General features: G+C 44.6%; 1 protein-coding gene across 1 annotated transcript in view; it reads left to right on the plus strand.

The window, feature by feature from the left end:
* frmd4a (FERM domain containing 4A) overlaps positions 1-25,463 on the plus strand; it is an 88,643-nt gene that overhangs the window by 31,348 nt on the left and 31,832 nt on the right. Inside the window, exons 2-8 of the mRNA XM_061252114.1 lie at positions 257-322; positions 9,221-9,315; positions 11,135-11,227; positions 17,578-17,662; positions 19,679-19,735; positions 21,143-21,165; positions 25,082-25,165. Coding sequence (XP_061108098.1) covers positions 257-322; positions 9,221-9,315; positions 11,135-11,227; positions 17,578-17,662; positions 19,679-19,735; positions 21,143-21,165; positions 25,082-25,165 — 503 coding nt within the window. The remainder of the gene's footprint in view (positions 1-256; positions 323-9,220; positions 9,316-11,134; positions 11,228-17,577; positions 17,663-19,678; positions 19,736-21,142; positions 21,166-25,081; positions 25,166-25,463) is intronic.

Raw genomic sequence — 25,463 nt, forward strand, 5'->3', positions numbered from 1 at the left:
TCATTACAAGTGATAATCTCTTTCACGGGCACAACAAAAAATAAGCCGCCTGCAGTATTGTGAGAAGTGAACTGTTCTAGTTGTGGCGAAAGCATTTGTTCACATCAGTGTGGTTCCAAGTTTGTTGACACGGTGTGTGTTTGGTTGCGCGTGAGCTTGTATTCATGGTATGATTTGCTTCACCCTGACCTTGCATTCTCAGGGGATTTGATCCACTGTGCACCAAGGATAATCCACTCTGTCTCCTCTCTTCTAGATGACAGAGGGGCGGCGATGTCAGGTCCACCTTCTCGATGACAGGAAACTCGAGCTGCTGGTGCAGGTAGGTTATAATTAAATAAACTCCAGGGTAATTGTTTGTTTGGAAATACTAAGAACCAACACAATCCGTGGCGTCTCATAGCAGGGTTTTATAAACACAACACTGTGTTCGCCCAGAGTTTATTTTTTCATAGTAGCACCTAAGGTAGGTTTTCAGAAGTGCTGAGAGTGAGAGATCTCCCCGCCACCCTATATATCAACACCTTCGAGCTGTTGAGCATGTGTAACATCTGTCAGGAAAACTCCTGCCTGGAGCTCTGAGAGGAGTCTGCACAGTCTGTCCTCGTCATGCTGTACTACAGTACGAAAAAGGAAGCTACAGTCATCCTCTGGGGGTTTCTACAGGGTTTCACTGCTATGTGAATGCGGTGAAAAGTCTATTTCACCATTAGCCCCCATACACACACACACACACACACACACACACACACACACACACACAAACATACAATGCATCATGAATCCTTCGTGATTACACGCATCCTGCTAGTCACATCCATGTCTTCATTCTGCTCGTATGCTCCTGCCGTGCCGCTCTCCGTATTAGGGAGCCAGTGTCAGATGTGCTCAGGATCAGACGCCACTAAGGAGTGCACCGTGGCTGATATTTCCAGCCGGCATCAAAGGAATCAACGAACGTAAATCCTCTAAACCGCTTCTCTCCCCTCCGACATGTAATGAAAAACAAATGCTAGTCTGCTCAGAAAGACACAGGCCTCCCTGTTCCCAATAAAATCTGAACCCTGATATTCAGCGTGGCGCTGTGAGCGATTCAGATGGTCCTTTTGTTGCTGTCACGTTGTGGCTGAGTTCGGTATACGTGATGAATCTGTATCCTCTCTTCTCGCGGATTTTAATAAACAGGGTGCTGAAAGCTTTGATGGTATGAGGTACTGCTGGGTGAACACGTTTCCCTTTCCCGCTGGCATCACTGAAAATGACTAAGCATAACTTAGGCCTTTTAGATCTGTGGAACTGTGTGTTTCCGTGGCACAAAATGTTTTGGATTAGCCCCTAGCATAGTGAGGTTGTTAAATGTACATTAAACTAAACGGGCTGTATTTTTTTTCAGTCCTCGTACAAAGAAAAGCCCTTGCCTAAAGCTGCTTTTTAAGAAGCCGGGCGAGGCCATTGTTTGACAACGACTTACTGAAACTTACTGAACAGTGATTTTGGAATGCTTTGCGTAAACTAATCCAGGTATTCTTTACTAAATACATGACGAAAATGAATAGGGTTTCTAATCCCTAACTGAACATGCGATATCTTGTTTCTTGTTTCCATGCATGTTTTCGTCCGTGTTAGTCTATGTTAGTCTTCATATAGACTACATCTTAAATGATGTAGTGTATATAAACAGTGGTTTATAGATGTATACAAGTTCTTGAAATCATCATCACACTGTACTTGGCCAAGCTCAATGCGTGTTGATAATAGATGATACTGGTTTTGTGGTCGTAGTCTTGCTGTTTCTATTTGACTCTTTAACTGAAGATTTGATGGTTGATATGGTGAAGAGGCTACAGGGGGCTGTGCCTGGCAGATGTTCCCTTATTGGTGTGTAGAAATAATTATTAGCACTCCAGTGGAGTAAACATCCGTGATTTAAACCCTGAGGCCCACCCAAAGCTCATTGTATGGTTGGCCACTGATGCTGCATGTCTGTCAGTGGTCTGGTTCATTCCATATGTTTGCTGTTGATATGTAAAGCAGTGCTAGCCTGATGAAGGCTTAGTAAATGTAAATAGATATGAGACATTTCATTTTTGTTTCTCAGAGTTTTCTTCATTGGAATGTCATGGTGTTTTGACTGGATGCACATATAGAGAAGTGCATTTATAGACTGCACTTTAATGTTGGGTAAAGCAAGTACCTTGTAACCTTGTAGTTGGTGAACTCTGGTGTTAGGAAAGGGAGACTTCATGAGTGGAGCTGCCACATGCTGTCAGTCCGGGAATCTGGAGACCTTTTACTCTACAACACTATGACTGGTTTAGATCAGGGGGTTTCATATTTGCCGTATTTGCATAATCATTTAGCATCTCTCACATCAGAATTTAAAATGAGTAATTTGTGTCAAGTTATCAAGTTATGATCATTCATTGTTATTATTGAGTCATATCTATAACAAATCACCTTTACAGAATGCATTACTCAATTGTGAGATAGTACCTCCTTTTTTTTGCAGCTGCAATTCAATTTTTTTTCAACAGATGTCTAGATATGTAGGCTAGTTTAAGTATATGAGGTATGGTGTCTTGTGGTAAATATGTTTGCATGTGTGGCCTTGTGTTTGCATATATGTGTGTGTGAGTGAGAGAGTGAGTGTGACTGAGAGCGTTCATACATTTGCATGTGTCTGCTGTTTGGGGATCTGTGGCAGACTCTGCAGGGGTAGAGGAAGTCCCTGGGTGCTTGCTAATCACATTGCAGCTAATTTACAATAGCCTATGTGCTGCCTTAAACAAACTGTTGTTATTGAACACAAGCTCTTTACGGTCAAATATCACACTTCACCCTTTTGTCCTTTCAGCATAAGAAGCATGTGTCGGGTCTGGATCTAAGGTTACAGAGACGTGGGCGTGGGCTTAACACCAGTCCCCTGTGGCTGGCCACCTGCTTGATGCCCTGATTGTCTGTCTTTTGTGAAGGACACTGGGCTGGGGATTAGTCCCTGCACAAGAAATGCCCTGAAAGGGAAGGGGACTCTCCACAGAAGGGGCCTTGTGCCACCAATAAGACTAGCAGCCGTGCTGGGACCCTCTCCCCGAAGTTGAAAGCAACTCGGCCCTGCCGTGACGCAGAACAGCCGGGCCTCGGCGAGACCCATCTCTCACTGCGCTGGCGCCCTGTCATGGAGGGGCTCTCCTTTTGTCAGAGTGCCTGAAATATGCCGGCGCTGTAACGCTGGCCAGAAACTGTCCAGATATTCATCCGTTACTTCGTCTGGCAGATGATTATGGGTGTCAGAAACGATTCTAGTCCAGAGATGGTCTGCAGAGCTGTTCTTGCAATTTCCTTTCAGACGAAGCAGCCAAAAGCACCCTCCTCCCCCCCCAGCGTCTCGTCTTCTTTCCGTCCAAGATTTCAGTTGATCTCAGCATTGATTAAAAACTCTTCACGGCGCTGCGATGACCTCATGCTTCAGAGGAAGTCATAATTACCGTTTTGTGGTTCTGAAGACAGTCGGTGCACAAAGTAAATCAAACTTTAAATGGATGCTGCAATTTTTCAAAATGAAGAATTATTACCCACGCGAAAGGACCTGCTGCCTGGCCAGACACTTCAGGGCTTGCATTTTGTGTGTTCAATACGGTCACTGCAGTGCATGGCCAAGTACAAAATAGAGATCCATTGCTCACCTGGGATTGAGCTTGTGCTGTTGCGTATTCATATGAGACTGTATGAGTCTGCCTTCCACCGGCTTGGAGCATCTCATCCTAATGCTATGCTAATGTTTCTTACAAGTTCTTACAACTGTACCAGAGTTCTATAATAATAATCCTATCACAGTGCCTACAGCCCACTACTCCTACAGGTGATTCTATCCTTAATGTAATGAGTCCTGATATGACTGTTCAACATAACTCCTGCCCAGCCTCTGATCTGTCTCCTGGTGAAGTTTCACACTTCAAGAGAATCCTTGACCCACTGTGAGTGCAGTCTAATTTGATTACCTGTCCAGGACCTGACACAAAATCCTGCAAAATGTGCCTTTCGCTCCGATATACAGTATTTCTCGGTGTTTTAGTCTGGCATACTGAAGGCCCGAAGGCCACAGGAGGCCATTGAGCAGTGATGTGGGACCGTCATCCATCAGCAACCACCCCGGCAGAAGGACATGCAGCCGTAGTCCATCCCTGGGTGTGCTGACGCATCGGTGGTGATCTGCAGAAACAGAAATGGGCAGAGCGGAGAGTAATGATTGGTGCCAGAGAAGTTTCACCATAATGAAGATAAAGTCTGGAGCTGGCCGTGAGGACTGCTGGAAGTCATTTGAACCTGATGCTGGCAAGACTTGCTATAATATACAGGCCAGTACACAGTTACAGCCCATTACTGGCAGAAAGAAAAATATCCATTAATGTAGCACCTGGCATGGAATTTATAAGCCCTCTGGCAGTGTAATGTAGGTCTGGGAACTAGGCTAGCCATTAGACGCTTGCAGGATTGACTCATGGGTGGCATGTTGCACCTGTAACCTTGGTCAAAGTATTTAACCTGGATTTAATCTGTAAATGTACCACAACTTCAGGCAGTATGTAAAGCATTACATTAATTTCCACCATTACATTACATTATTGACGTTCAGACGCTCTTATCCAGAGCGACGTACAGTTGATTAGACTAAGCAGGAGACAATTCTCCCCTGGAACAATGCAGGGTTAAGGGCCTTGCTCAAGGGCCCAACGGCTGTGCGTATCTTATTGTGGGGTTAGAACCACCAACCTTGCGTGTCCCAGTCATTTGCCTTAACCACTACGCTATAGGCCGCCCTACAAAAAAATATAAAAGGTGCATAACGGAATAGGCCAACGATATTTGAGGGAGCCTAATAGTCTCTGTATTTGTTCTGGTGAATGTTGTTGAACTAAAACTGCATCAGAACTGTGAGCAAATTAATGTACATGTCGTGTCACCAGATTGAAGAGAAGGCTGTTGTAAGATAAGCAATCACCAGATTTTTCTTTGGCTTGGGATAGAATGATTGAAAAAGTTGCTCGTTATTTCTGTGTTGATTGTACCCATTGTCTCCTCAGACAATGTTTGGAGATCTTAAACTTTATCTCTCAATCTCCTCTGTTCTCTTTTTCTATCCGTCTCTTCTTGTGCTTTCTCTCTATCCTTTCTCTCCGTTTACGCATTCTCTCTTATAATCACTCTTTGTTTTCTTCTCATGCATCTTGCTGTAGTTACCGTGGGTTCCAATGAGCCAAAGAACATTCCCATGCTGTGGTTTGCAAATAGACCATCAATGAATCAACCGCCTGGTTAAGTCTGCCTGTTGATAAGGTGCATTCATATCCCACAGAGGTGCTCTTTTCCTGCAGTATCTCCCTTGTCATCCTCTTGATTGCTTTTTGAAGGTGGTGTGGCTTCAAACGTGTGGAAGATCTCATCACCATGTATTCCAGTCACTTGTATCAGATTTTGATGGATGACCATTGATTGAGAAGCGCAGCTGAAGCTGGAGCAGGAATAGCCCTCAGTGCATCAGGTCTTTAGCGTAGTCAGTGGCCAGTGGTGCTGTTGTGCACTTAGTCAGGTTTAAACATCAACTCTGACTCCTTCGTGACATGAATCAGGGGTTTATGGGGTTTCTGTGTCAGTATGATCTCCTATCCCTGTGCAACTCCCCTCTGTCAGCACGCCCCCAGCACGGCGCACGTTTGCAATTCCGGAAGGTTCCGCATGGACTTAGCTCTCCGGGAAAGACAGTGTGCAGACCCGGAGGGTTGCCGGGTGGGCATTCTCTCCTGCTTCAGACTGCGCTCTCACGGTATTTACCGCCGGCTGCGTCGGGTGAAAGCTGTGATCTCTTCAGCATGTGCAGTCAAACGGGGATGTCACGACTGGGCCCAGCGAACCCTATGCCACTCTGCCTGTGTAAGACTGCAGCAAGCCGCAGAAAACCATGTCGGAATATTGGAATTCCTTCAACTGATCCAGCTGCCTGTCTGTCCTCTTCAGTGCTACCTTGCAGTAAATCACTTCTTGCTCAGGATCCAGCACTGCAACATGGTGCTGATCTTATCTGGATCTTTCTGTAATGCTCTTGTCAATAGCAATTTGTTAAGTCCAGGCTGACTGGTATTCACACACGTGTCTGAGACTTGCCCACATCACGGTATGGCCTGTTCTCATTGCAGGTGTTTGATCTGCTAGCCTCAGTGTGGCCTTTATAGCGGCAACAGGAATCATCATCACTGAAGAAACAGACCCAGGGCAACTCCAAGGAGACTTAATTGTCCTTAGAAGGTTCAGGCCATCCTTCTGCAGTTGCAGTTCACAGTAGTAACAGGAGTAGTAAACATTAGTAATCACATAACTGAGTGATATTGCTGATATTGATTTCTTTTTTATAACCTCACTTCATGTATATGCGATGTAGATCTTTCCGCTGATCTTTCAAAGCCAAATGCTGGCAGGGCGTAGATCCTCTGAACATCATATTATTTTGACTTCTCTGTCTAATCCTTGGCTTGGATTAGCAGCCCATCCAGATCATGTCTAAGTAGATCTGAGCTGCACCTTCCCCAAACCCATAGCCATAGCAGTAGTTTAACTAATCAGGATGGCTCATCTGCTCACCTCACCTCCCAGTGTCAGGCAGCCCATCTGAGAACAATCAGCCAATCAGCCTGTGAAGTAAGAGCCAAGCCCAGAGAGCAGAGCCTCAGTAACACTCAGAAGAGCGCATTCACCGATGGTCTGCTATCTGGATCAAGCAGGCCCTCATCCACCACACGGCAGCACGTTCCTGCTGGAGCCAGGGATAATCTGTCTCTCATATAAGACAAAGCACTGCAAACACTGCACGGTTCATAGTAAAATGGAGTGGACAGGCCCTCAGCCTCTAATATGCCCTCAAACCCAAATAAAAGTATTTTGAGTCTCCTGTGTGTAATCTTATAACAATAATGAACTGTCTGCAAAAAGTTTGAAGGAAACCACAGGAAAAACTCTTCTTGAGAGAGGAGACCCTGGTGAATCATTTTTGTTTGGAGGCAGGGGGGGTCAACGTAGGACAGGTTCTGCCCTCGTTCACTGTTCTTCAAATCATCTGGATGGTTTGTACATCATATATACTGCAGTCATTATATCAGCCCATCCACAGATCAATGTGTCTGCGCCACATTAATTAACCAACAAACAAAAAAAGCTCACAGACCGCAGCGGATTGGATAAATGCAGGGAAATTGCATCTTCATATCTGCTGTTCCCAGGTGGTTGGGAAATAACTGAAAATTGAAGTGGCATTCATAGAGGAATGTTGGTATCTAAAGTAACTGCTGTGTGGAGATCCCTCATCAAGGCTGAAGAAGAAATAAGAAATGAACGAAGCAGAACTGTTAGCAATCAAGGCTGGCACATGAATAATTCACTAAGGCCAGGTTTCAACACCTCTCTGCTTCTAGTGCTTCCGGGAATCGCCAGGAACTGCCACCATACCAGAGTCACGCTGCTTTTCCTTGTGTGAATACAGATATGCATTTCCATGCTGTAAACAAAGTAAATGCATTCGATTTGTGCAAATGAGCGTAGAGATAATGTATACAGCTTGGGGGTGAGTTGTTTCCACCCACCTCGGGAAGAAACAGAGCAAAACATTTTGTATTGCTTTGCTGCAATGAATATGTTGCATTAAATAAATGTGAGCAGACGCACGTGCTTACTGTAAATCAGAACGGCACTGAATCGCGCTGTGAATACACACTCCTAGGTTCCGCTTTGTTTGTTTTCGGGTGGAGCTTCAAGGCGCCACATTGCCACAGTCCTCCCTGTCAGGGCCTTGGCGAGAGTAACATATGTAATTGTACATTGCTTTATATTTTCTCTGGCTATTTTTGGAAGGCGTAGGCATGTGGAGTCAGTTTACATGATTATTGTTGCTTTTCTTTGCAGATAATTGAAAATGGCCTTTGCGGGCTTGTGTCGAATAAAAATAGTAATTAGAGTGGTTCAGGGATTCATTTTACAGGGCTGGAGCCAGGGCGCGCAGGAAGTGTGTGGTGCAGACAGGCTTTGTGTGTAAAACTAAATATACTTATCTTCAGACTTTACATGGTCTGCCAATGACAGACATGCCTGCATGCATGCACACATGCGCACACACACACACACACACACACACACACACACACACACACATGCACGCACACACACATGCATGCTTACATGTTCATACACACAAACTAAGAGTCAACACCTGAGCTTTTTCCATTGAGCTGAGACCATTCTTAATTTGGCAGCTAGTCTCTCTGCATGGTCAATATGACGTAATTGAGGCCAAACTATTTATCCACGCTGGCTGTAAATGCCGTTTGTGTGGCTTTCTGTGTGCATCTGGAAATGTGCGCACTGTCGTAGACCGCTGTCCACAAGATCTACACCTTCGGTGAATGTGGGATTGATGAGGTTCTGCCGGTCTACCCAGAGGCAGGTTTCCCCACATCATCCATCTTAATGGGCAGTTCTTAGGAGATACTCTCTAAATAAGACCCACAGTTTGCTGTCGATATGAATATGTCTCCCAACAGTGGGCCTGTCCGTGCTCACACAGAGGGGAAGAACACACGGGCAGTCACCTTCGTTTTTTTACATCCGGGTCCTCTGACCACCCATGAATGCCTGCAGACGCCACCTTCATCCTTCACATCCAGGCCCGCTTCACACAGCATTACACATCACTCCCTTCAGCCGTGGATCTGTCGACACAGACAGATAACCCGATAAAAAGACACTTAACGTGCGCAGTGGATCTTAAACGTGACATTGTTCTTCCAATTTGCGACCCCCGAAAAACACTCCGCAGATGTAGTCTGGTTGTTTGCTGGTTTAAACGGTACATGACGCGGTTGGTTTGCTGAGCAGGGCGGGGCTCAGCAGTAACTCCTCTCCAGCCTCTTGAGTGATGGACCGGGCTAGTCGTTAGCGGAAGGCGGGCTGGAGATTACTGCTTCTCTCCACGTTTAGGGACTGCAGGAGACGGAGCGCCAGGGCAGATCCTCCTTACGTGTCACAGACGCTGAGTCACTGCAGTAAATCAATACCCATTACAGAGCCCATACGTGCTCACAGCCCCCCCTCCCCCCAGCCTCTACCCCTCAGAGACATGGAAATACAGTAACCGCGCATCATGCTAGACACTAACACTTGCTTCTACTTCTTCCTCCAGCCCAAACTTATGGCAAAAGATCTCCTTGACCTGGTGGCTTCCCACTTCAATCTGAAAGAGAAAGAGTACTTTGGAATATCGTACACAGATGAAACGTGAGTATGCGACTGATTTTAAATTACTCCTACTGTACATCACGCCAGTCCATGTTACTTGGACTCCATTGTGTAAACATTGCTTTAATGCCATAACATTTCACCTTCCAGAAACAGCTATGAGAATGCATTAATATTTTAGAATTTGGCTGCCTTTTTAAGATAGTATATGCTGCAATTAACAGTATAAAAGAACCTCTGGTTCTTTCATTTTGGAAATTTATTTGAAGAAGAATCTTCTGTTACACATTCCATTTATTTCTATTTTTCCTTTTATAAGCAGTCAGGTTAATTATAATCCCATTCTCAAAGCCAAGATTTTCCTCATAACTGTTTTTCAGTGCACATTGTTAACAGGCTTAAATGCTGTTAAAACGGCGGCACCTTCTGAATGGTAGTATTTTGATTCATATGATTTATCATTCTGGCAGGTTATTCAATCGTATTTCTGAGCACAGCCATGCAGAGAAAATGGTGTGTAGCAGCATTCACAGACTGCTGTGTAATACAGAGTGTATCTTAACACAGCAGCCTCTTTTAGATAGCAAGTTTCCTCAAACACACTCTGGCAGACTGATGACTCATAGACAATGAGATATTTGCTCCTGCATTTAATCTGCTCTCCCAGTAGCTGGTAGAGGTCATCTCTGGCTTAGCAAAAGCCTGTCTCATGTATCAGGAGGATGCCAGCTTCGTCCACTGGTTCATAGCATTGGAGGAAAGAGGCACTTAGAGACAGCAATTCACAGAGAGACCTTCGCTGTCAAAAGTGAACCAGTCTGAGAGACAGAAATAAACATGACCTGTCCGCCCTCGTCTTTGCCCAGTGGAGACACTGAATATCTACACAGAATTTAAAGTAGATGTGGGAGCTGTCCTGTTTCTAAAAAAACTTAAAGTTCAAGATTTGTAACCTCTGATCCCAATGCAAAGAGCCTGTGTTTCACCAGGGACCCCAAACAAATAGTAACATGACCAGCAGGGTAAACGCTAGCCTCTGCTATATGCCTCCCATGGACTGCTTTTACACACATGGCTGAAATGCTTCAGTACAACATGGCCTTACAGTGCAGTCCTTAAGTATTTGGACAGTGGTACAATTTATCTTCTTTTGGCTCTACTTCAGCACATTGGATTTGAAATTAAACAATAATTCTCAACTGTTTCTGATTATTCAGGTGTATTCAATAGCTTCCTTAGTGCAGGTGTAAGAAAGAGAGACTAAATAATGAAAGCTTTCTTATGTCTGCATTAAGGAAGCGATTGAGTACACTTAACCAATTGGAAAACACTGAGAAGCCAACTGTCCGATTACTTTTGGTCACCTAGAATTGTAGCACTGTATAAACGTGGATATAATTCCGACACGCATCTCATGTTAAGGATGTAAATGCCCTCACATTAAAGGTGAACTTTAACCTCATATTCATTATTTCATATAAAATCGAATGTGCTGGAGGGCAGAGCCAAAAGAAGAGAAATTGTACCACTGTACAAATACGTATGGACTGCACTGTATTTAGCACCATTAAGCTGAACTCTGCTACTGTAGTTTTGTTGTCGAATGTGTTATATGTGCACTGTGTTCCAAGTTTCCAGTATGCTTAACCGGTCTTACAAAGTTCATTACAATACCTTGCGTGTGACCTAGACAGAGTTACCAAGGCGTGTTTTGGTTTCTATGGATTGGATGTCACTTTGTTGGATTGGAGTAATTGTTTTCAATGGGTTGTTTGTATTGAAGTAGGGATGGTTGTGCTAGATTGGGGTAACTGTGTTGGGCTGGAGGTGATTGTGTTGGATTTGGGGTCTCTTCCAGGGGTCACTTCAGCTGGCTGCAGCTGGACCGTCGTGTTCTGGAGCATGAGTTCCCTAAGAAGTCTGGACCGGTGGTGCTGTACTTCTGTGTCAGGTGGGTACCTACACTCCGATGCTTTGATGACGCAGCAAGAGAGGGCTAGAGGCTGGTGAGCACCAAGCTGACATGAGCAGACACTGTCCCCTCTTCTCTTCAGCTGGAGAGCCAGCTCTGTACTGCTATGAACCTCCAATTCAACTGCTACTCTCCTTAAAGGATTCTGCATGTCGTGCTGGGTGCTACAGTCAACTGGGCCACAGCTATCCTTGACCCACTGTTCTTTTATATGCATTCTCACCTGGGGTAGAATGAGGTTGAACATAATTACCTGGTAATGAATGGTTTACAGGGAAGAGAGGGAGACCAATTGTGCCAAGTACACACTCCCACAACTGTGCTCCTGATTGTGTTATGATTGCAAAGCCATATGTCGCAAAAACAACTGTGTAAACTAGTTTGCACAGAAGTGTTTAGAGAACCTTGAACATATTCTGTGGCCACATGGGCCAGTCTCACCTTTCTGTATGTCTCTGAATTGGCCCTGAGTAAGTAATAAGCCCCCAAGACTTATAGGGATTTAACTGACTTTAACTTTAAGGTATGGGCTTAGGCCATGTATCCAGTGAAAGATATTAGGCTATCGGTGTAAGTACCACACCTCCACTGTCACAGTCTGGATATGGCCAGGAAACAGCACATTTCTCATGTGATACCATCTTTCCATGCGGTGATCCAGTAGTTCACGCCTGTCCCAGAAGGTGCTGTGAGATATGGAGGTCCTTTCTGCTTTGCCATCAAAGGCCGAGAGGCGTGATGGTGTGAGCAGAGGCAAAGACTTTTTGAATTCTGCCTGGATCTTCTTTCTGTACGTCAGTGCTGGAGACGAAGTCTGCTCAGCAATGAGGGATGATCAGAGAGAAGAGATGGATGCTTGTTATTCTGATAGTCAAACGACCGCACCAGTGAGCTGCTTATGAATTGAGACAAATTGGAAGGGCAATGAGAAGAGACAGGTGCATGCGAACACCCTTAAAATTGGTTTGACCCCGTTTTAAATTCCTGGCAAGGGTTGCTGCCAATCAGTCCCATCGCTTCCATTAATCGGTGCTGCTGATGTGCGTGTTAATTACACTGGAGCACTAATGCGCTGGCAACAAGTACAATTTGGTGTCTTTATCAGATTATCTTTTTCAATCTAAGGGATTACACAATGAGCAGCATTATATCTCCCTTTCCCCTTAGATTTAGCTTTTAAATATGGACAGGCTAACATCAGTGCCTGAGTTGTACACTCATATTTAGGCAGCTGCTACAATGTCCATTACCCACATAGACCACAGCCAATGCAGTCTCGTGGTACACTACAAGTTCTAGAGAATCCTGGTCTGGCTCCAAGGTGCTCACCATTCAGTCAGCTTAACATGATGTCTATATTAGGATCACTGTTAACTTTAGCATATCAGCTGCCAGTGAGGCTGAATTATGAACTACCTGTTTTTTTTATCACATATTCAAAGAGGCTTTTGTTCAATAAAAGCACACAGATTCAACCATGAAAGACAGAAAGTTAACATGACAAAATACAGCTCTTTGTTGTATTTTTGACTGGAAAATACATTTCTGTGTTTATAATGGCCCTCGTTATTCAAGATTGTAATAATGCAGACTGTTGGATACAAAATATTCCTATGCGTTACTGTGAGTAGCAGAGTGGAGTGTAGCATTCAGTGAATTGAACTGGTAACTCTATTGTAGCATTGGACAAGGCATTTAGGTATACTCGGTAAACATTCAGCTGTACAAATAGATAATATGCTGCATTTAAGCTCTGTGAGTGGTCTGCCCTGCAAATATGCAATTCAGCGTAATGACATGGTTTCATTCTCTCATCTATTCGCGAAATGTTCTGCAGGCTATGGCACGCCGCTTTGTGCTGATCCCTCCGCAGTTAAATGTTAGTTATTGTATAATTAGGGGAAGACTATTCCAGCCTTATGTATTATTAATGTAATTTTATTGTACTTTTGAATATTTGTACTGTATAGAAGACAGTGCATTTCTGTTTTAACCTCTCCTGTCTCATAAAGACCAAATGGGTTTTTCCTCCTTTGGCAGCTGTGATTTTAAAGCAGCCTTAAGCACTACCGTTGCTGCCCAGTGAGCTTGTTCTTTGTCTGGATCTGTCTCTGCCTTGCAGATTTTACAGTGAACAGTTACTGGGTAGTGGCTGTTGTAGAGCGCTTGGAGAGTGCTTCCAATCATGTTTCCATTGTGTTTTTGCATTACTGTTCCAGTATTCCAAATAGCCTAGTCATTTTTACTTTGTGTTATTTTTAGTGCTCTGGGCCTAAGCCTGGCTTGGTGCATATTAGAATGTGTTATTGAATTGGGAGGCTTCAGGCCCAGATGACAGAAGGAAATCTTCCAGGTTTAGGTCCAGTCCTTGGCCTTTAAAAAAAATTTTGGATGCATCCAAAACTAACATTTTTGAATTTCTAATGAATGGAAACTGATTTTGCTTTGCCCTACACATGTTATTTTGAGGCGGCATTATTCTGCATGTAGGATTTATTTTTAATGTGTGTCGAGTTTAGTCTGTCTGCGCTGATTGGCCCTGAAGTCCAACTGCACAATGATGACACAAGATAACATAATCGGGTCAGCGTCCGATGAGATCATCAAGCGTATTTTTTGCATTTCTTTCATTACATACTCTGCTCTGGAAGCCTTTGTCTTTTCATGGATGTACACACACACACACACACACACACACACACACACACACACACACACACACACACACACACACACACACACACACACCAGTACATGCTTATGGACTTCATCTCTCAGCCTGTCTTCATGTTCCTTACTGTAGCTTGAACCACTCATCGACACACCAGAATGAGGATCACCTGACCCAGCTCTTTTTTTTTCTTTTTCTTTTTCTTTTTTTTAAGGACTCAGTCCATCTGTCCATCAGCTGCTGTGCAGAACAGGAAGCTGAGTTTGTGAGGATTAGGCGAGCTCTCAATGTGCCTCAAAACAAAAGCTACAAAAACAGGCAGCTTATCCTTGAGATGTTTATTTTTGATACCATGTTGAAACTGTGTATGCAGACTACCACTGTGTGTGTCTGTGCACACATGTGCGTGCCTCTAATTAGGAAGGGCTAGCAGAATCTGTTCTGGGGATAGTCACTCTCACATAGAGAACTTATTGATTTATTTATTTTTTTAAAGCCTATCGTATCTAATCTGGGCTTCTTCTTATCTGTGTAATGGCTCCCTTGGAGACTGGCTCTAAATGCTTTGGTAGGAAATTCACACGCTGCCTCGATGGGGAGTGTCAGGATGCAGGCTGCTGACAGCTCTCCGGCTGGACGTTTTGATGTGTGTCGAATTCAAAATGTCTGTCCTCATTAACATTCCCAGCGTGAAAGTGCCTTCTGCTCGTGTGCTGAAATACTTCTTTTTACTAAAAGGAGAAAGCAATAGAACTGGGTTTGTGGTATATGTGGAAATTTAGCAGGGGTCTAAGAAGTCTCCAACAGTAGCTCACATTGTAAGCATTAACTTTGCTCGCTAATTGAAGACCAACTGCCTTGTCTGGATAGATTTGACTGTAGACGTTCTGAATCTGCAGGTGAGACACTGCGATTCTCCTGATGCTCGCTCTTCATTAATGGAGAGTTGTCTCTGGTCTCCTCACTTATGTTTTTATTGTGTGCCACCAACATCTGTGACCATATTCTGACACTTGATCTCTGTAAATGGAGACTGACAGAGCTGTGTTTTACATGGCTATCAGACTGCAGTCCTCACACACTGTAGTACAAGCGCTCAAAACTAGGCCAATTGCATTTATTGATTTGGTTGTGTTCACTTGTGTGAACATGTCTATGTTAGTATCTGTAAAAGAAGTTAATGTATTTCGATTAAAGTCAGTGAGGTTAAAGGTTAAAATGTGGATTGGTTAAAGTACATGTCAGTGATATTTAGGAATAGGGACTGTATCCTGGGGCAGAAACCAGACTCTGTAATGTGTAAACCTTGATCCAGCATGGAAACAGAACAAGAATATTCAGGTCACAGAGAAAACACAAGAGAATTTCAATTTTTGGAAGATAACATTGCGTTTGATGATTCACTAAAAAACAGCTTCTCCCATCCATGAGTTCCTGGCAGGATGTTGCTTGGGAGTGGCAGGTTTTCTCTAAACAGAACGGCCAGTCTTGTGTATCAGCTGACCACGGATATCCCAAACCAGGCTACAGAGGACTGGCTACACTAACCAGGTTTGGCGAAAAGCAGTGGGCTTACTGCGTGGACATTCCAGTTAAATATTTTCATAACCCTCTCCTACATATTCTGACTGCAGAAGTGTTCATCTTTAATGCCGTTTAGTAGTGCTTCCTTCCTTGTTAGCACGTTGACGGAGCGGTTAACAAAGTTGCAGTTTGTAAAAGCGGCTCGTATGAAGGGTGCGCTTGAGGCCCGGGGGTCGTCATCAGTCTGCCCTAGATGACAGAGCTGTTCAGTCTGGGAAGATCAAAGTGACTTTGGTGCTCGCGGCCCATCAGAACGAGCACAGTGTTATTATTTACAGCTGCGGCTCCGGGGAACAAAGCCCCCAGAAAGACTCGCAGCACCAAACGCTCTTGCATCATTCTTAACGTTTCCACGCTCCTCTGATGTTCTCTGGACGCGCCTATGTCCCACTGGGCTCAGAACTAACGCTCTATTTTCGGCACTATAAATCTACTGGGGCGCTTTCCCAAAGCTGTAAACGCATAGTGAAAGATCTGAACCTCGATCCCGTGTCCACTGCATAATGTGAGGCAGCGTGCCGTTGGTCTCTCTCCTCCGTGCGATTTGTGGATGTCCACGCGCCCACACACCAGCTGCAGGGCCGCTCTGTGAAATTTCGGCAGTTCATTAATAATCAGACTTCATTTCTGGGTTTAGCAGTTGGCAGTCGCAGTTGCGGCTTTTAAGGCTAGTTAATACCACCGGCGTTCTGGTCTAGGGGACGTCTTGGCACGCGAGCGTAATCATCTGTGTGACTCGTGATTGTGTATTGATTGCAAGGTGCTAAAATGGCATCGATGCACGTCAGCCTCTTTCCCTTGCAATTACGGATGTCATTTAAACTCTGCAGTTAAATAGATCTCCGATATTTTACAGCTCCCTCCTCCCAAAACTGTATCTCATCCCAAACACCTGGCGGAATGGTTAAACTTGGCTTACCTCAGCGAAAGACCACAGTGTCAATAGCACTAATTGACTGCACTGGAAAGTTTGTGAGCCTTGCTGTGCACAAGACCTGATGCTATGTATTCTCCCATAGGCTTGAAGTGTGATGACTGGGTACAACGCATAGTTTATTATCTTTAAGCAAAAATGCAATGAGAGCAAAGGTTTTATTCAGGAGAGCATGCTGCTATTGGATTGGCTGGGGCTTTGTGTTTGAATATGCCAAACTGTGCCTATAAGCCAGAAAGGATGGAACATGGTGACTGAATTCTCCTTTAAGGGTGTTATTTAAAACCCCTGATTGGGTTTCTGGTTTGTGCTCCAGGGCACTGTTCTGTGCAGATTCTGCCCAGATCTATAGCTCACCAGGATAACCCATCCTGTTCACTGAGAGCACTGTATCAGCCAGTCCCCCTACAGTCAGATCAGTGGATCTGGGCTGCTTCATTCCCTAACAAATCAACTGCCATTTCTGTAGCTACAGCTGCAGAAATGGGTCAGTGTTTCCCAGGATGAAAACATTGCACAATGCTGGCCGTTCACTATGTCTGCAGTCACCAGACCAGGCACTCGCTTTTCGTCGGTGGTACTAGTGAAAACTCTGCGACTCCTGGCCATAGCAAACAGAGGACACCTCCAATGAGCCGTGAACGCAGACAGCCATGTTTACACTCATCCATCTGCATTCCATCTCCCATTACAGCTTTATGGCGATGCAGATTTATTCCTGCCAGATAGGCTTTCCTGCCAATAAATACAGAGATACTGTAGGCAGTTGAGGGAAAACAGATACCTAGCCATGCATTGAGCATAATAAGAGGACATTGTTGGCCCAGTCGAGGAATTTCACAGCACAAGGTCATGGTCTTGCCTCTGCTGACCTCTAGTGGATAACGGTTTGCGCTTATGTGGCAGGGATGGACTCACTAGTGGCTCAGACTTTAATGTTTTCCTTTTACAGTCTGTTAACAGTTGAATCACATCTGTTGTGAGAGACATAAATGACTGCTGTTATTTCTTAGGGGTCATAAATGACTGGACTAATTAATGTAATAACAGGGACGGGGAAAATGGGACAGTTTTTAATCTCAGAAATCTTCTGATCTGTGTGTATGTGCCTTCAAATTGTTTTTCTCTTTTCTATTTCAGGTTTTATATTGAAAGTATATCCTACCTGAAGGACAGTGCAACTATTGAGCTGTTTTTCCTCAATGCCAAGTCCTGCATCTATAAGGTATGTTGTCCGATTTTACCGTTACGAGAACTTAAGCAATATTTTCATGAAACAACTTTGCTAAATTAATTGTGGAGGTTAGGCTGCCTCTTTCATAAATGTTGCATTGTTTACTCGGCTAGCAGAGAATAGCTGATACTTTGTCAAAATAGTGATGAAATAGTAGTGAAAATAGCAATGAAATGGGGCACATACTGTTCAAGCTCTACTTTGGGTTCCCCATGTCACGGCACAAGAGCGCCCTCTCCGGTTGATCTCACACCTGCCATCTGTCTCAGGCTGCCGCCTGTGAAGTTCACTTCCTTTCTTTGAAACCAGCCTTTGCTCCAGAGAAGTTCATAAAATGTCTAGAAGCAAACTTCGTTTTAGATCAATGAAATTACATGCTGGTCACAAGCTTCCTGTCACACAATGTCCCGTCCCCACCCTGGACGGAGTACGGTTGCTATTTATGCTGTCTCTTTTCGTTCATCTTTTGTATTTCTCTGCAGAGATCACAAAAATGGCTCTCGCCTTTGAACCTGTGGATGGGGTGCTTGTGAAAGGCCTTTGATGTGGCAGGCCATAGGAGCACTTTTAAAGTGGTGCTCGGGAAACCGAGGAATAGTGAGCCTTTGTTCCACGCTGCAGTGCCATCGAACGTGCGGTGTGGTCAGGGAGTCCTTTTACTGTTTTTAGAAAGCTTGTATTCTCTGTCATGGCGTCTGACGTCAGCTCAGAACACAGCCCCTCCTGAGATGGGATTGGTCTGGTTCTCCAGTGCACTGGTGCGTTTATGTCTAGTGTGCAGTACTTTTTGCACCTGACCGAGTGGGCCTTCACTCAACTTACCCATGACTGTACCTTTACAGCTCATTTTTTTTATTAAAGACAGTTCCTAGATTTCTCACATTTCTCCCCCGTGGTGCCTTCTGCATGAGCGGGGCCTGTGGCCCCACTACAATAATAATCCCATTTCACTTTTTAGCTGTGACCACTAAGGGCCTGCTAAGTTCAGGTTCAGTGTACTTTCCCTTTATTTTGTTTGGCGTGTAGCATCACTGCCTCTGGTGTACTTAAAAGCTCAAGGTGTACTTGGCAGGCTGTTAAATTTGACTGCTAACGTCAGCTTCTGAGCTAAAATTAGTTTTTCCTCTTCCTTTGTCCTGGGAAGGCGATGTGAAGGCAGTTCTGACACAGCCAGCTTTGATTCAGGTTGTGCTAACCTGGTTCCAGGGCTGCTCAAAGCAGCAGGAGAAATGCTCGTCCAACCGCAGCGGCCCCCACTGTGCTCCAGTGAGCTCCCATACTCCTTCTCATATTTGCACAGCAAACACCGCTAGAGCTAGCTACAGACAGAAAGTTCCTGGGGGTTCTCCAATCTGCTTAATGCTAACTGTACATTCACCGAAACTGGACTGACCTCCAGTAACCTGCTGGCTGGAGCTGTGCTCCCTCTTGAAAGAAAGAGGCTCCTAATTAAAGCTGAGGGGTTGAAATGAAAGAACAAGTTCGCCTTGTCCCTGTGTCCTAGTGTTTGCTGATGAACCATGAAAGGGGAGCTATTATAGTGGCCAGTCAGGTTGGTATGGTAACAACACCACTCAACCAATCGTGCCATCCCCCTCCCCCCTGCCAAACCTCCCCGACTGATCGGCTGGACCAAACACTGAAGGAAAAGCTTCTTTTGTCATTACTGTATAATTATTTAAAGAAGGAGGGTATGGAATCCAGCATAGCATGGAGATACACAGACATGCATGTATGGGATACATTATTTTATAACATTTTTACTGGTTAATACTGTTATTTAGTAATATGAAATTAAGTCATACATCTAAAAAGGAGTGTTTATTGTTGTTATGTGTTTAGCAGTAGGACTTGAAGCGTAGATGAATGGGGGTTGGGTGTTTGCTGTGTTGTGTAATCCCCTGGCAGACTGACAGCAGGTTAGCAGTACAGCCAGGGCAGGACTGTGTCCTCAGCAAGGTGCAGACCACACTCCTCATCTCTCTCCGTTCTCTTCCTCTCCCTCAGGAGCTCATCGAGGTGGACAGTGACGTAGTCTTTGAGCTCGCCTCCTACATACTGCAGGTAAGATGCACAGGGAAACACTGATCTTGTGAGAATGGGCGGCCTCTCGTGTCCATTAAGCTGAGATCTGAAGCTGAGATTAGTTCACTGTATACAAAGAGATTTGACTTGCAGGCAAGCACCGCTGCTATAATTGAAGCTGATTAGAAGCAAAGCAGATTTATCAACGTCTGGTGTATCCAATCAAACACTGGCATCTGGCATTATGCCATTATGCAACCTTTAAAGGCGGTTAAAGGAGTAATGCACTACAGCAGTTACTTTCTAATAAACTTATGTTATGTTATTAGCTTGCTTTGATTTTCTACTTGATAAAAAATTAACTGAGAATCATAGTTCATTTTCAGTTTTGTGTGACACCCAAAAAGCTTAATTGTCTTGTACTTTGTTTCGTTGATAGTTGGTGCCTTAGGTGTCCGAAGAATAATGGCCAGTGAATTTCAAATTGATTTTAAAATTGGTTTTTGCTGGGAAGTACTAAAATGACCTTGCATGCTCTCTGTATTTTTCCAAAAAGGAAGGTTGCCCCCCCCCCCACACACACACACACACTGTGATCCAGAAATCAATGGATCCATGAGTCATTTAAAAATCATCAGCTACATTTAGGTTTGTTGTTACACAGCTCCTGGTCTTATCTATAAAAGCAGGGACCTGACACTTAATCTCAGCTGAAAATCTGTCTGTACAGGAAGTGAGCTTTCCACAACAGCCATTACTAATACGTCCCTCTCTTGCTCCTTTGTAAAGATGCCTTTCATTACTTGGCAGAATGGTATTTCTTGCATGTCATCTCAAAAGAATTGTATTGTTCCCAGACCTTCTGCCGTAAATGAAAACGAAACTGCTATTAATGCAAACAGGGTCTGGTGTAGCTCTTCTCTACCCTAACCAGAAGAGGAAGAGGTGCATGAGGGACTATTGTCCCCTGTCCAGATGGGACCCATAAAATGAGTACGTTAGACGGAAGTGCAGATTCCAGATGTGGCCAGTTGCAGTCTCTCTGGGGGTCTATGTGCCTGGGGTCCTCCTGGCAGAGGGGGGGCGAGAGTGAGTCTGCAGGGCGCATGTCACCTTGAAGCGTAATGAAGCGAGTCGGGTCGGAGGTCCAGTGCAGCGCTCCTTTGAAGCGCCGGTGTAGCCTGACCTGGGGACTTCTCAACACCGGGGGGAGGGGCGGGGAATGCAGGTGCGGGTGTTTGTGTGTTCCCAGGAATAGCCTTTATGGGATTTTCTCCCGCTGGGGAGCGATCGTGTTTCCTGATGATTCAGCCCCAAGCGTGCTTCAGTTTACCTTGATTAATGCCCCATCCCCTGATCCACATGAAGCCGGACACACCATACCCTCCGCGGCCTGACCTCGCTCATAAAAGTGTCTCATATTCTCCCCTCTCTTTCTCCCTGTAGGAGGCAAAAGGTGACTTCACAAGGTGAGCATATTTCTATCTGTTTTCAATTTATGCTTCCACAGACTGAAATTATACATTGATTTGTGTACATTAATTTCGAGTAGTAGTTAGAGTATGCATTCATTTTCATTTGTCTCTTTTTGTCCACATTCCTTTTTTTCATAAAGGCTCCTTTCTTTTGCTCTTACATCTGTCTCCATTTTTTGAAAATGAAGATAAGTAATTAACACTATTCTCTTTAAATCAATCTCCACCTCACACATTTGGAACTTTTATTTTACTGTAGTGGGAAAGTTCCCACGTTCTGAGAAGGACTCTTAATGTGAAACGGCTCTTTGCATTGTATATCGCCTTTAGCGGGGTTCCAGGAATAACCTGCGTGCACCTCTGTGTGTGAATGTGGGCTTTCCCCTGAGCTCAGCTCGGTGGTCTGGGGAGAGAGCGGGGGATGAATGAGAGAGAGCAGGAAAAGGGAGGAAGGATGGAATGCAGAGAGTAAACACTGTAACCATACACCCTGCCCCCCTTCCTTCACCTCCTTCTCTCCTTCTACTCTTTCTGGACTGGTCCTTCTTTTTTTACTTTCTCTTCCACGTTCTCTTTTTCATTTGTCTTTTTCGGGATATATGTTCCATGTGATTGGTCTGTTAACTGCACCACCCTGTGAGATCTATATGAATCTCTGACCTGAGAGGGGGGTGATTCTGGCAGTGTTTTACATCCGTTCAATGAAGCCCCATGACACCAGCCGCGTCTGGAACCGGCTGAATCGATACAGATGCCAATAGGGAATAAAGCGAAAGCCATTTGTGTGGGTTCAGCTGAACGGCGCGCGGGCAGGCAGCAGAGCGGTGGACTGTGGTTATTCTCAGTACATTAAACATGCCCTCTATGGTTCAGCTGTTTCCAGCAATTTACGGAACAATGCGCTGTGGCCTCAACACTGTTTTTGTCTTATTAAACTCTACTCATATTTATCTTAAAGGAGCTCATGCATAGCGGCCAGTTCATTAACCACACTACTGATACCGAGTGCTTTTGCAAAAATATCCCAGCATCCTCTGGGACTGGAGGGGTGGGATATGGGGTTGTTTTTCTGTGGCCGGCTCAGTTTCCACCAGCTCTATGAGAGGGTTTCACACAGTGAAACTGATTACAGGCTCATGTCAGTGCCTCGTTCTCACATACTGGTGCAGTTCATTGCCAAGAATCTCAGATCTGTCAGCCATAGCTGCAGCCGGACCCTTAGGATCCATTAATGAGCAGTCTTGAAACATAAAATATAAAGAATATACTTTCTGGACCAGGAGCAATTCCTAGACCTGAAAAACATTTTTGCCCTATAATTTTATAATTTTTTTATATACTACTTTAACAGCAACTTTATTGTAGTCTATAAGTAATGTACACTCAGTGAGCACTTAATAAATACTGCCTTTGCTATTTATTAGACTTTTGTTTTGTTTTAGACTTAAGTGCTGCTGTAGCCTATCCACTGAGAGGTTTGACACATTGCATGTTCAGAGATGCTCTTCTGCATACCACCCTTGTAATGTGTGGTTATTTGTGTTACTGTCACCTTCCTGTCAGCCAATCTGGCCATTCTTAGTTCAGAAAACTTGGAGATGCTGGAGCTATTGATTGAAGAGACACTCAAATTACCCGTTTCAGGTGTCTGCTAGTAAAGCATTATTTGAAAACTTTCGAAAATTTGGGATTCGTACACATTGAGCTGTCGTAAACCATAATTTCTGACTGCACAATAGTCTATACACTGTTGACAAGGTGTGGTTATGTTGTATTGCAGGGACGTATTCAGATTGCTTCTCCAGATCGGTGATTGATTTTGCTCCTGTGTCCAGGCAGTGTGAGGTTTGCTGAGAGCCCCCTCTCTCTGAATTCAGTCTTTCAGAGGATGTTCTGATTTACGTCCTGCTTCGACGTCCACTTGCACCCCCTTGTACAAATCATTTATTTACACCAAGCTATCCGAGTGTGGCTCTGATAGGGAGGCACCCAGCCAAATTCCGTAGCAGCAGCTGGTGTTGCATCTGCAGCTGTGTGTACATGTGTGTTTTTCTGTGAGTGTACAGTATGTGTGTATTCACGGGCATGTGTGTTTTAGTGATTAATCTCTAGCCTGACGTCCAATATCTAAAACCTCTTCCAGTATTGTAGAATGAGGCTGTGAATATATGCTGATGCACCATTTACTGTCCCGAAGTCACCGAGACAATGCCACAGCATCATTATGAGAAACGGCAGACTGACGGAGACACTCGAGCGTGCGTCACACGTTCGCCATCTTATATTGCTTTCCTCAGTTTATTAGTCATTGCTGAAAATACGCTGCCAGTCATCTACTGGCATAAACCGTTCTCATTATCTGTAATCCTTGTTAAAACGGTTTTATGAAGTGCATGCTGGGAAAAGGCCCCCAGTTCCGTGCGTGAGTAATGTCCTCCTGCAGGTGCAGCCGGGTTGTGCAGGACGGAGCGGCACGGTAACCGCGGGCAGCAGTCGCAGCGGTGGCCTGTACTGCTTCTGAGTCTCAAAGGCCTTAAACAGTGAGAATATGGAAGCGCTTCTCAGGGCAGGGTGGCGGGGCTTCTCATTAAGCTACAGAAGAGAAACGCAGATTCTCAAAGCGTTTTTATTTCTCCCTCCTCCTAGCCCTCTTCTCCTACTGTTTGATGTTTTTCACTCTGTCCGGAGGAGCTCTTGTTTACGCTGTTGCCATGGCGACGGGTACAGCCCAGAAAGGCTTAGAGCCGCTCTGGTGAGCAAGCCATCTCTTTCGCAAGGTCTTACCCATGGGTGGACACGGGCCAATTTCAGATGAGAGTTTGACGGAAACCAGCGGGACAAATTTAAGACGCACACAAGGGCCTCTGCATGTGCCTTTCACTTCAGCTGTTTTTTTGCTTATCCATTTTCAGTTAAAGCTCTTGCGTACGCCAGATGCCATACTATTGTTTATATGCCTTATAAAGTGAAGGAGCAATTCATTTTAATATAGCCAGATGTTAATATTGGTCTCAGTCAGTTTAATGTCAAATCGGCCATACCTCACATGTATAGAAGAAAAGCAAAGTGTGATATTATATAATAGAGGGTCCTAGAGGGTCCTGAAGTCTCAGTGTATCTTTGTTGTCTCTGTGAATTAGCCGAGTGGCTGTAATTTTTTTTATGTTTTCCCGTGTTGTCTTATGGGATCTCATGGTTTCCTGCTGGTTCAAAATGAGCTTGGAAATGAAATTTCTGTTACAGTTAAGTTAGCAAAAAGTGTGCCAGTACTATGAGAATTTTACTGGAAAATTGTGTCAAGCTAAAACAGTAGTAATATACAACCACGGCTCCACAAATAGCAAGAAAAATAAACATAGGTTTACTATAAGGTTACTGTAATAGTCCCACACAGGTCTGGAATGTGCCATAACCTCCCCTCATGTCATGGCAGCTGCTCTGTGTGGGTAGCACTGGGGGCCCTGTGTGTGTGAGGTCTCTGGAGGGGGTGTAGGGAATTGATCCTGGGGTCTGAGTCATGGACTACAATCACTCCCCTATCCAGCTGTTCCCCGAGACAGACAGAGCACACATCAGTTCTACACTTTCACGATGCAAACTCCACACGGGGACTACATTCACCCCTCTTTAGTAACACTGGTGACTGTCCCATCACCTTTTTAAGAGGAAGGAGGTGTGAACCAGTCCCATGACAATGACAATGGCTCAGACCAGTACACTTTTGATTCAATTTGTAGCAGTTGTAATATTGAAATAATGTTCTTACTGACGTTAACTCCAGAATTATTTACCCTTGGATTACATGGTTGGAGACCAACTGTGGTGTTGTCCAAAGTACAGGGTTTGGTTCGATTTTATTTTGTGGCTTTACCCTTAATACTGTTTCCCTCGTTCATTATTTCCTCATTAGTAATGAGGTCACAAGGGCGGACCTGAAGAAGCTGCCAGCTCTACCCACCCAGGCATTGAAGGACCATCCCTCTCTGGCTTACTGGTGAGTCACACTGGCGTCTCAGCAAAGAGCACAGCCCAGACTATATATAGAGCACAGCCCAGACTATATATAGAGCGCAGCCCAGACTATATAAAGAGCACAGCCCAGTCTAAATGAAGAGCACAGCCCAGTCTAAATGAAGTACACAGCCCAGTCTAAATGAAGAACACAGCCCAGTCTAAATAAACAGCACCGCCCCATAGTCAATTAAGAGAACAGTTTTGTGTTCAGTCTCACAAAATTATGTTGCCATGTGTGCTCAAGCCAGCCAATATTCAAATTAATGAACAGTGTAAAT

Source organism: Conger conger, chromosome 8 (assembly GCF_963514075.1).
Source record: "Conger conger chromosome 8, fConCon1.1, whole genome shotgun sequence".
Lineage (NCBI taxonomy): Eukaryota > Metazoa > Chordata > Actinopteri > Anguilliformes > Congridae > Conger > Conger conger.